Source organism: Bombina bombina, chromosome 12 (assembly GCF_027579735.1).
Source record: "Bombina bombina isolate aBomBom1 chromosome 12, aBomBom1.pri, whole genome shotgun sequence".
In the NCBI taxonomy this organism is placed as follows: domain Eukaryota; kingdom Metazoa; phylum Chordata; class Amphibia; order Anura; family Bombinatoridae; genus Bombina; species Bombina bombina.
In genome coordinates, this window is record NC_069510.1 from 63,847,278 (window position 1) to 63,859,655 (window position 12,378).

At 42.1% G+C, this 12,378-nt stretch overlaps 1 protein-coding gene across 1 annotated transcript in view; it reads left to right on the plus strand.

Moving 5' to 3' along the window:
- The window catches only part of LOC128643023 (ficolin-1-like), a 49,534-nt gene that overhangs the window by 1,009 nt on the left and 36,147 nt on the right, over nucleotides 1–12,378 (plus strand). The window contains exons 2-3 of the mRNA XM_053695943.1: nucleotides 3,906–4,027; nucleotides 11,246–11,291. Coding sequence (XP_053551918.1) covers nucleotides 3,906–4,027; nucleotides 11,246–11,291 — 168 coding nt within the window. The remainder of the gene's footprint in view (nucleotides 1–3,905; nucleotides 4,028–11,245; nucleotides 11,292–12,378) is intronic.

Genomic DNA, 12,378 nt, shown 5'->3' on the forward strand with positions numbered 1-12,378 from the left:
AAATGCCGACAGGCATTTAGCGATGTCGGGTGGACATGATTCGCTACAGCGTATCATGTCCGCACGACATTTAATAAATCTACCCCATAGAGTTCCACTGTAAGCTGTCCAAAAAGAAATGCTCTCACATATTAGAACATGCAATTTTTGCTCTATAATGTCCCTTTAATCTCTTATGGGACCGACAATGTTATTAAAGGGACACTAAACCAAATTTTTTTCTTTCATGATTTAGATAGAGCATGCAATTTTTAAGCAACTTTCTAATTTACTCCTATTATCAATTTTTCTCGTTCTCTTGCTATCTTTATTTAAAATGCAGGAATGTGATGCATAGGAGCCGGCCCATTTTTGGTTGAGAACCTGGGTTATGCTTGCTCATTGGTGGGTAAATATAAGCCTCCAATAAGCAAGCGCTCTTGTAATTGGCTCATCAGCAATGTTCCCTCTAATTTTTTTGAGCATTGTGCACAAACTTTTTTGACACTCTCTCACACAGACTATCTATCTCACACATACACACAGACACTCTCTCACACAGACACACACTCTAACACAGACACACACTCTAACACAGACACACACTCTAACACAGACACACTCTCTCACACAGACACACACTCTAACACAGACACACACTCTAACACAGACACACTCTCTCACACAGACACACTCTCTCCCACAGACACACTCTCTCACACAGACACACACTCTAACACAGACACACACTCTAACACAGACACACTCCCTCACACAGACACACTCTCTCCCACAGACACACTCTCTCACACAGACACACACTCTAACACAGACACACTCTCTCACACAGACACACACTCTAACACAGACACACTCTCTCACACAGACACACACTCTAACACAGACACACTCTTTCACACAGACACACACTAACACAGACACATTCTCTCACACAGACACACACTCTAACACAGACACAGTCTCCCACACAGACACACACTCTAACACAGACATACTCTCTCACACAGACTATCTGTCTCACACACACACACTCTAACACAGACACACTCTCTCACACAGACTATCTATCTCACACACACACACTCTAACACAGACACACTCTCTCACACAGACTATCTATCTCACACACACACACTCTCTCTCACGCATAGACACTCTCTCACACACACAAACACAGACACTTTATCCACAGACACACACATGGGGGCCCATTTATCAAGCTCTGTATGGAGCTTGAGGGCCCGTGTTTCTGGCGAGCCTTCAGGCTCGCCAGAAACACAAGTTATGGAACAGCTCCATAACCTGTCCGCCTGCTCTGAGGAGGCGGACAGTCATCGCCGCAATTCAACCCGATCGAATACGATCAGGTTGATTGACACCCCCCCTGCTAGCAGCCGATTGGCCGCAAATCTGCAGGGGGCGGCGTTGCGCCAGCAGTTCACAAGAGATGCTGGTGCAATGCTGAATGCGGAGAGCGTATTGCTCTCCGCATTCAGCGAGGTCTGTCAGACATGATCCGCAATGTCGGATCATGTCCGACAGGCCTTTCATAAATAGGCCCCAAACACACTCTCTCACAGACACACACACACTCTCACACAGACTCTCTCTCGCACATACACTCCCTCTCACATACACACACAGACACTCTCTCACATACACACACAGACACTCTCACATACACACACACAGACACTCTCTCACATACACACACAGACACTCTCTCTCACATACACACACATACACTCTCTCTCACATACCTTCACAGACACTCTCACACAGACTCATACAAACACTCTCACACCAAAACACAAACACTCTCTCTCTCTCTCTCTCTCACACACACACACACACACACTGTCTCTCTCTCTCTCTCTCTCTCTCTCACAGACATAATTCCACATACAGACACCCACATACATACTGGCACACACGCACACAAACATGCACTCAAACAGATGTAGAATAAAGCATATGCTAAAGAGTCTGGCAGACCCACATTTAGAGCTCAATTTATCAATCCATGCCGAACAGGGAACAGCGGACATATTATTTTTTGTAAATAAGGTTTCTTATCTTTTGTAACTTTTTTTATTTTGAATGTAGTTAGTATCTTTTTTATTTTACTTCTGTGTATTTTAATTGGGGTTAAGTTAGGGGGTGATAGGTTAGGGGGCTTAGTTTTTAGTTTAATACTTTGCATTGTGGGGGGTTGGCGGTTTAGGGGGTAGATTTATTAAATGCCGGGCGGACATCGCTAAATGCTGACAGCATACTCATGTAGGCATTTAACATTGCACAAGCATTTAAAGGGCCAGTAAATGTACCAAATAATGTTACATAATGCAGAATTATACATTAGCTTAGCACTACAAACAAAGGGCTGCGTAGATATTTACCTGAGAAAATGACTTTAACAGAACACCGCTCCTTGCTCTACTGAGCGGGTCTGTTTTTTTCAGAAGCGCATCGTGGCACGCTGTCTATTCACTGCCGGCCTGACGACGCCATTAAACGCTAAACTAATGTTATATAATTCTGCACTATGTGCAGAATTATAGAACATTATTTGGTACGTTTACTGTCCCTTTAACTTAACTTCCAGGGAGCCGGAAACTTTGGGTGGAGACAGCAGCTTGTTAAATCTAGCCCCAGGTGTTAATAGGTTAATTAGGTAGTTTGCATTGTGGGGGTTGGAGGTTAAGGGGTTAATAGGTTTATATAGTAGTTTGCATTGTGGGGTTTGGCGGTAAAGGGGTTAATAGGTTTATATAGTAGTTTGCGTTGTGGGGGGATGGCGGTTTTGCGGTTAATACATGTTGTTGGTATTTGCAATGTGTAGGGATAACGGTTTAGGTGTTAATATGCTTAGTATTTGCAATGTGGGGGGATGGCAGCTTAGGGGTTAATTTTTATTAGTAACTGCAATGTGGCGGGATGGTGGTTTAGGGGTTGATATTGAGCATGTGTTAGGTGTTTGTTAAGGCTTCCAGGGAGTTACGGTACTTTTTTACTATGCGCAAGGGTTGTTGTGCCTGCCTATGTGTGGCGAGGTGAAAATGGAGTAAGATATGTCTATATTCTATAATCCTTGCGCTGCATATGTGATACTGACTTGCGACGCCAGTTCTATGTTAATTTATAGGAGTAAAAAATGCGCACGCTGTCAAAAATATACGCGCATAAGGTGTCTGCTGCGCAGAGTATGTGATCGCTCGATTAAACTACAAATTGGCGACGATCATTTTTGCACACGTCGCCAACTATGTGATCGCGCCCTTTGTGTTTATGATTCTTGAACACAAATGCAAAGTGACAATCTAATTTTGTCAAAGATTTTCTGGATCTGCTTCGGTAGCCTTAATTCTGAATATTATTGATATCACTCACATTACCTGATGTAGGTAGCCCACACTATACATATTCACATAATTCAATAGATTTGCTTAAAGGGACAGTCTACTCTACTTCTTTTTATTGTTTAAAAAGATAAATCATCCCTTTATTACCCATTCCCCAGTTTTGCATAAAACGGTTATATTAATAAACTTTTTAACTCTGTGATATTAGAGCTAACTCATAATTAACTTCTCTGGAGTGAGCACAAGGTTATCTATATGGCAAACGTAAACTTCACTGAGATAAGAGGCTGCCTTCAAGGGCTTAGCATATGAGCCTACCTAGGTTTAGCTTTCAACAAAGAATACCAGGCGAACAAAGCAAATTTGATGATGAACGTAAATTGGAAAGTTGTTTAAAATGGCATGTCCAATCTGAATCAGGAAAGTTTAATTTTGATTTGACTGTCCCTTTAAATTTGACTCAAATTAAATGCCTGTTGTTTCTGCAAATATTTCCTGTCTTAACCAATTTACCTTTATTAAATCATTTATCTCTGCCCCCAGAAGTGAAGATTGTGGGAGTTGGAGATTCGGACAGATTGACCATCCTCAGAGGATGTCCTGGTACCCCTGGATCAACTGGACCGAAAGGAGAACCAGGATCCCCAGGAGAGAAGGGTGAGTTTGTCTGCAACATGTAGAATGTACATATCAGCTTCTGATGGACCAATAAGCAACTGCTTTTAGGGTGGTTAACTTTACCTTTTTTCTAGGGATCTCCCTTATTTGCAAAACCTATTTTAGAGTCTCCCGGGTTTCCTTACTTATCTGCTCTTAGAACAGTGATGGCGGACCTTGGCACTCCAGATGTCTCAAAACTACATTTCCCATGATGCTCAACTGGACTTCAGAGTGCCTAAGCATCATGGGAAATGTAGTTCTGAATTGTCTGGAGTGCCAAGGTTCGTTATCACTGTCTTGGAAAAAGCCCTACTCGCGCACAAACACGATAGCTTTTTCTCAAGTGTGCTAACCCGACATAAAAATATATGACTACAGTATAGCGTAAACATAACTTTTATGCATTAGGAAACCAAAAATTTGTGTAACCCGCAATATCTTTAAGGTATGCATATACTGTATATATATATATATATATATATATATATATATATATATATATATATACACTTAGTGATTATACATGTGATATGTGTCTGAAAAAACAGAATTTATGCTTACCTGATAAATTACTTTCTCTTGTGATGTATCGAGTCCACGAATTCATCCTTTACTTGTGGGATATTCTCCTTCCCAACAGGAAGTGGCAAAGAGAGCACACAGCAGAGCTGTCCATATAGCTCCCCCTCCAGCTCCACCCCCCAGTCATTCGACCGAAGGTTAGGAAGAAAAAGGAGAAACCATAGGGTGCAGTGGTGACTGTAGTTTAAACAAAAAGCTACCTGACTTAATAGCCAGGGCGGGCCTTAGACTCGATACATCACAAGAGAAAGTAATTTATCAGGTAAGCATAAATTCTGTTTTCTCTTGTAAGATGTATCGAGTCCACGGATTCATCCTTTACTTGTGGGATACCAATACCAAAGCTTTAGGACACGGATGAAGGGAGGGAACAAGACAGGTACCTTAAACAGAAGGCACCACTGCTTGTAAAACCTTTCTCCCAAAAATAGCCTCCGAAGAAGCAAAAGTATCGAATTTGTAAAATTTGGAAAAAGTATGCAGCGAATACCAAGTCGCTGCCTTACAAATCTGTTCAACAGAAGCCTCATTTTTAAAAGCCCATGTGGAAGCCACTGCTCTGGTACAATGAGCAGTAATTGTTTCAGGAGGCTGCTGGCCAGCAGTCTCATAGGCCAAACGTATAATGCTTTTCAGCCAAAAGGAAAGAGAGGTAGCAGTCACCTTCTGACCTCTCCTGTTACCAGAATAGATAACAAACAATGAAGGTGTTTGCCTGAAATCCTTAGTTGCATGTAAATAGAACTTTAAAGCACAAACCACATCAAGATTGTGTAACAGACGTTCCTTCTTCGAAGAAGGATTAGGACACAGAGAAGGAACAACAATTTCCTGGTTAAAGTGAAGGTAAAGTCAAACGCCTTATTATAAATAATTAGAGATATGATGGCAAATAAATGTAACTTTCATTCATCATTTTTTTATAAAACATAAATTACCTGTGATATCTAATCTTTTTCTCATCTAATCGGCTTTCCGAAAAACAACCCGTAATTTTTATTTTTTTTCTAAATTACTATCATGTGCTTGAGAGATCCAATTGATTTTCTGGCCGTTAGGCGGCCGTCAAATTTCGTCATAAACATTGCGGTTTACATGCGCATGCGTGACAATTTCTCCTCCTCAATTTGCAAGCGAGCGCGTCCTCGTTTCGCGCAATGCGCGATTGCAAAAATTATCTTTGTTGTCAGATATAGTATTGAATGAATCGCGCAACTCATTCAATACTATGTTGCCAAGTTTTTTCGCATGCGCAGTAGAGCTAAACAGACCGGATCAACGCCTGCGCAAAGATCACTGTTAATCCGTGCTCAATGTGCACGAGTATGCGAAACAGAGTGTCATAAACCAGGAAATGGAGCGTGGGAGGAGATTATTCAAGGAACGGTAGGAAAAATAAAATTATAAATAGAACAACATAGATCATTTTTTATTAAAAAATAACCTAGCGACTGCATTTGGGGTATTAACAGGAACATAAAAACGATTGCTGGTTAAAAAAACTTTACCTTCACTTTAATATTCTTATTAGACACAACCTTAGGAAGAAAACCAGGTTTGGTACGCAACACTACCTTATCTGCATGGAAAACCAGGTAAGGTGAATCACACTGTAAAGCAGATAGCTCTGAAACTCTTCGAGCAGAAGAGATAGCTACCAAAAACAAAACTTTCCAAGATAAAAGCTTAATATCTATGGAATGTAAAGGTTCAAACGGAACCCCTTGCAGAACTGAAAGAACTAAATTCAGACTCCATGGCGGAGCCACAGGTCTATAAACAGGCTTGATTCTAACTAAAGCCTGACTAAACGTTTGAACGTCTGGTACCTCTGCCAGACGTTTGTGTAAAAGAATAGACAAAGCAGATATCTGTCCTTTTAAGGAACTAGCTGATAATCCTTTCTCCAATCCTTCTTGGAGAAAAGACAGTATCCTGGGAATCCTAATCTTACTCCATGAGTAACCCTTGGATTCACACCAAAAAAGATATTTTCGCCAAATCTTATGGTAGATTTTCCTGGTGACAGGCTTTCTAGCCTGAATCAGGGTATCAATAACCGACTCAGAGAAACCACACTTTGATAGAATTAGGCATTCAATCTCCAAGCAGTCAGATGCAGAGAAATTAGATTTGGATGCTTGAAAGGACCTTGTATTAGAAGGTCCTGCCTCATTGGTAGTTGCCATGGTGGGACAGATGACATGTCCACTAGGTCTGCATACCAGGTCCTGCGTGGCCATGCAGGCGCTATCAGAATCACCGAAGCCCTCTCCTGCTTGATTCTGGCAACCAGACGAGGGAGGAGAGGAAACGGTGGAAAAACATAGGCCAGATTGAAAGACCAATTTGGTGTTCTGACGGGACGCCATCAGATCCAATTCTGGAGTGCCCCATAGCTGAGTCAGCTGGGCAAAAACCTCCGATGGAGTTCCCACTCCCCCGGGTGAAAAGTCTGACGACTTAGAAAATCCGCCTTCCAGTTGTCTACTCCTGGGATGTGAATTGCTGAGAGATGGCAGGAGTGATCCTCCGCCCACCTGATTATTTTGGTTACTTCCATCATTGCTAGGGAACTCCTTGTTCCTCCTTGATGATTAACGTAAGCTACAGTCGTGATGTTGTCCGACTGAAATCTGATGAATTTGGCCGCGGCTAGCTGAGGCCATGCTTGAAGCGCGTTGAATATCGCCCTCAGTTCCAGAATGTTTATCGGGAGAAGAGCTTCTGCCCGAGACCATAAGCCCTGAGCTTTCAGGGAGTCCCAGACTGCACCCCAGCCCAACAGACTGGCGTTGGTCGTTACGATGATCCACTCTGGTCTGCGGAAACACATTCCCTGAGACAGGTGATCCTGAGACAACCACCAGAGAAGAGAATCTCTGGTCCCCTGGTCCAGCTGTATTTGAGGAGACAAATCTGCATAATCCCCATTCCACTGTTTGAGCATGCATAGTTGCAGTGGTCTGAGGTGTATCCGTGCAAAAGGGACTATGTCCATTGCCGCTGCCATTAATCCGATTGTCTCCATGCACTGAGCTACAGATGGCTGAGGAATGGAATGAAGGGCTCGGCAAGTGGGTAAGAGTTTTAACTTTCTGACCTCCATCAGAAATATTTTCATTTCTACCGAGTCAATCAGAGTTCCTAGGAAGGAAACTCTTGTGAGGGGGGAGAGAGAACTCTTTTTGATGTTCACCTTCCACCTGTGAGACCTCAGAAAGGTCAATACAATTTCCGTGTGAGACTTGGCTCTTTGGAAAGTCGACGCCTGAATTAAGATGTCGTCTAGATAAGGCGCCACTGCTATGCCCCGTGGTCTTAGAACCACCAGGAGGGACCCTAGCACCTTTGTGAAAATTCTGGGAGCAGTGGCCAACCCGAAAGGAAGAGCCACAAACTGGTAATGCTTGTCCAGAAAGTCGAACCTGAGAAACTGGTGATGATCTTTGTGGATAGGAATGTGCAGATATGCATCCTTTAAATCCACGGTGGTCATATATTGACCCTCCTGGATCATTGGTAAGATTGTCTGAATGGTCTCCATCTTGAATGATGGGACTCTGAGGAATTTGTTTAGAATTTTGAGATCCAGGATTGGTCTGAAAGTTCCTTCTTTCTTGGGAACCACAAACAGGTTTGAGTAAAAACCAAGCCCTTGTTCCGCAATTGGAACTGGGTGGATCACTCCCATTGTATGTAGGTCTTCTACACAGCGTAAGAACGCCTCTTTCTTTGTCTGGTCTGTAGACAGACGAGAAATGTGGAACCTTCCCCTTGGAAGGGAGTCCTTGAATTCTAGAAGATATCCCTGGGATACAATCTCTAAGGCCCAGGGATCAAGTACATCTCTTGCCCAGGCCTGAGCGAAGAGAGAGAGTCTGCCCCCCTACTAGATCCGGTCCCGGATCTGGGGCTACCCCTTCATGCTGGAGGCAGCTGCAGGCTTCTTGGCCTGTTTACCCTTGTTCCAGCCCTGGTAAGGTTTCCAGGCTGACCTGGGTTGGGAAACGTTACCCTCTTGCTTTGCAGCAGGGGAGGATGAAGCAAGACCGCTCCTGAAATTCCGAAAGGAATGAAAATTATTTTGTTTGTTCTTTATCTTGAAGGACTTGTCCTGAGGGAAAGCATGGCCTTTTCCCTCAGTGATTTCTGAAATAATCTCTTTCAATTCAGGCCCGAAGAGGGTCTTTCCGTTGAAAGGGATGTTCAAGAGTATGGATTTTGATGACACATCGGCCGACCAGGACTTTAGCCATAGCGCCCTGCGCGCTAAAATGGCAAAACCTGAATTCTTTGCCGCTAACTTAGCTAGTTGGAAAGCGGCATCTGTGATAAAAGAATTAGCCAGCTTAAGAGCCTTAATTCTGTCCATAATGTCCTCATATGAGGTCTCCGTCTGGAGCGCCTCGAACCAGAAAGCAGCTGCAGTAGTTACAGGAACAATGCACGCAATAGGTTGGAGAAGAAAACCTTGTTGAACAAAAATTTTCTTAAGCAAACCCTCTAATTTTTTATCCATAGGGTCTTTGAAAGCACAACTGTCCTCAATTGGTATGGTTGTGCGTTTAGCAAGTGAAAAAATAGCCCCCTCCACCTTAGGGACCGTCTGCCATGAGTCCTGCATGGGGTCAGATATGGGGAACATTTTCTTAAAAACAGTAGGGGGAACGAAGGGAATACCTGGTCTATCCCACTCCCTAGTAACAATATCCGCAATCCTCTTAGGGACCGGGAACACATCAGTGTAAACAGGAACTTCCAGGTACTTGTCCATTTTACACAATTTATCTGGAACCACCATAGGGTCGCAGTCATCCAGAGTAACTAATACCTCCCTGAGCAATAAGCGGAGGTGTTCTAGTTTAAATTTAAAAGCCAATATATCTGAATCTGTCTGAGGAGAAACCTTTCCTGAATCGGAAATTTCTCCCTCAGACAGCACATCCCTCACCCCAACTTCAGAGCCTTGTGAGGGTATATCGGATACGGCTACTAAAGCGTCAGAATGCTCATTATCTGTTCTTAAAACAGAGCTATCATGCTTTGCAGGTAACACGGGCAGTTTAGATAAGAACTCTGAGAGCGTATTATTCATAACTGCCGCCAAATCTTGCAAGGTAAAAGAGTTAGATGCACTAGAGGTGCTAGGCGTCGTTTGAGCGGGCGTAACTGGTTGTGACACTTGGGGAGAGGTTGACGGGCTAACCTCGTTACCTTCTGTCTGAGAATCATCTTGGGCCACATTTTTAAGTGTAACAATATGTTCTTTAAAGTGTATAGACATATCAGTACAAGTGGTAAACATTCTGAGAGGAGGTTCCACCATGGCTTCTAAACACATTGAACAAGGATTTTCCTTGGTGTCAGACATGTTTAACAGACTAGTAGTAAAACAAGCAGGCTTGGAAATCACTTTAATCAAGTAAAAACACACTTTGAAAAAACGTTACTGTGCCTTTAAGAGATAAAAAAGGCACACAATTTTGCAAAACAGTGAAAAAATGCAGCAAACTTTTCGAAATTTTTACAGCATGTACCTAAAGCATTAGTAAGATTGCACCACTAGCAATAAAAACGAAAAACCCCTTAATGCCCAAACCGGATCGACAGTAAGCCAAAAAAACGGTTAAAAAACGTTCAGCTCTGCTGTGGCCCTACCTGCCCTTAGGAACCAGATTTGTGGGGAAAAAGCTTCTTATAAGCCCTCAAACTGCAGCAGGATCCTCCATGTGAAACAGCCTGAACTTCTAGTCAAAAATAACTGCGCATCTGAGGTGCAAAATTAGGCCCCTCCCACCTCCCTACGGAGCTTGTGAGGCCTAAAGAAACACTCCAAAGTGTTTTAATATTAGCCGTGTGGGTAACAATGAAAGAAACCCAAAGGAACCTTCAAAGTGTCTCAAAACCCCCCCGATATTTTCAATAAAAAGCGTTTGCCCTGAAAGTAGTGTCAACCAGCATAAACTAGCCCTGTTATGTAAGCTTGAAATTCCATACTTAGTCTCTGAATACAGCTTACCCTTCCCTCATGGGGATATTATCAGTCTTCTCTAGCATTATCACAGTCTTGTCTAGAAGAAAAAAAGACTGAACATACCTTATTGCAGCCTAACCTGCAAACCGTTCCCCCCAACTGAAGTTTTCTTGTACTCCTCAGTCCTTTGTGGGAACAGCAGTGGATTTTAGTTACAACATGCTAAAATCATCTTCCTCCCTGCAGAAATCTTCATCTCCTTTCTGCTAGAGAGTAAATAGTACACACCGGTACCATTTAAAATAACAAAATCTTGCTTGTAGAAAATAAAAACTACATTTTTTTACCACATTCACTTTACACTTCCGATTGCTTAGAGCCGGCAAAGAGAATGACTGGGGGATGGAGCTGGAGGGGGAGCTATATGGACAGCTCTGCTGTGTGCTCTCTTTGCCACTTCCTGTTGGGAAGGAGAATATCCCACAAGTAAAGGATGAATCCGTGGACTCGATACATCTTACAAGAGAAATAAATATTGCTACTAATATTATACAGATATATGATATAGAATATGTTAAATACATGTTAACTGGTCACCACACAAGATTATGGGAAATTATTGCTCCCTCAAATTGGTTCTTTTTATATTTTTTAAGGGCTAAAGGGATCTGCAGGTGACCCTGGGAAGGCTGGACCACCAGGACAGAAAGGTAAGTGACAGACTCAGAAGTACAATTCACTCATTTGGGAAAAAGATCTAAAGTAGTTCATATAAGTGTAAAAGGAAGTAGCAACAACAGATGGCACATTTGGTTGAATGGTAATCGGTATATATAAAAAAAACTTCCTAGATCATGCTTTAGTTTCAATCAATACTTAAGGGGATCATTAACCCTACATTTTTTTTTTAACCCTACATTTTTCTCACCTTTAATTTGTTCCCAATGATCAATTTTACCTGATGGAGTATATTAAATTGTTTACAAATAGCTCCTTTACCTTTATATTGGATTTGAAATAGCTGCGTATGACCATGGTATCCCTATCTATACTGAAAGGAGCTATACTGATGATCTAAAGCTCTCTGTTCTGGTGAGATTTTATAAGCAGTCTCGTCAGTACTGTGAGGTCCCTCTAAAAATGTTCTTAAGGCAAATTTTAGCTTGTGAGCTGTTTATCTAGCTGTTGGTAGTGATAGTAAATCCTAATGTTTTTGAAATGCTCGGATTTACCAGTGCTACAAATAAAGGGGACTTTCAGTCATGAAGTATGTAATACTTATTTTGCCACGTTGAGCACCTCAATGATAATAGCATTCTGCCGTGGGCGAGCTGAGGCACTCAGTGCAGCGTACACCACAGGCAAATAAAGGAACGTTCATAAGTATTTTATACTTCATGACTGAAAGTCCCCTTTATTTGTAGCACTGGTTAACCTTAAAGGGACACTGAACCCAATTTTTTTATTTCGTGATTCAGATAGCGCATGCAATTTTAAAGGGACACTGAACCCAAATCTTTTCCTTTATGATTCAGATAGAGCATATAATTTTAAGCAACTTTTTAATTTACTCCTATTATCAATTTTTCTCCGTTCTCTTGCTATCTTTATTTGAAAAAGAAGGCATCTAAGCTATTTTTTGGTCTAGAACTCTGGACAGCAGTTTTTTATTGGTGGATAAATTTATCCACCAATCAGCAAGGACAACCCAGGTTGTTCACCAAAAATGGGCCAGCATCTAAACTTACATTCTTGCATTTCAAATAAAGATACCAAGAGAATAAAGAAAATTTGATA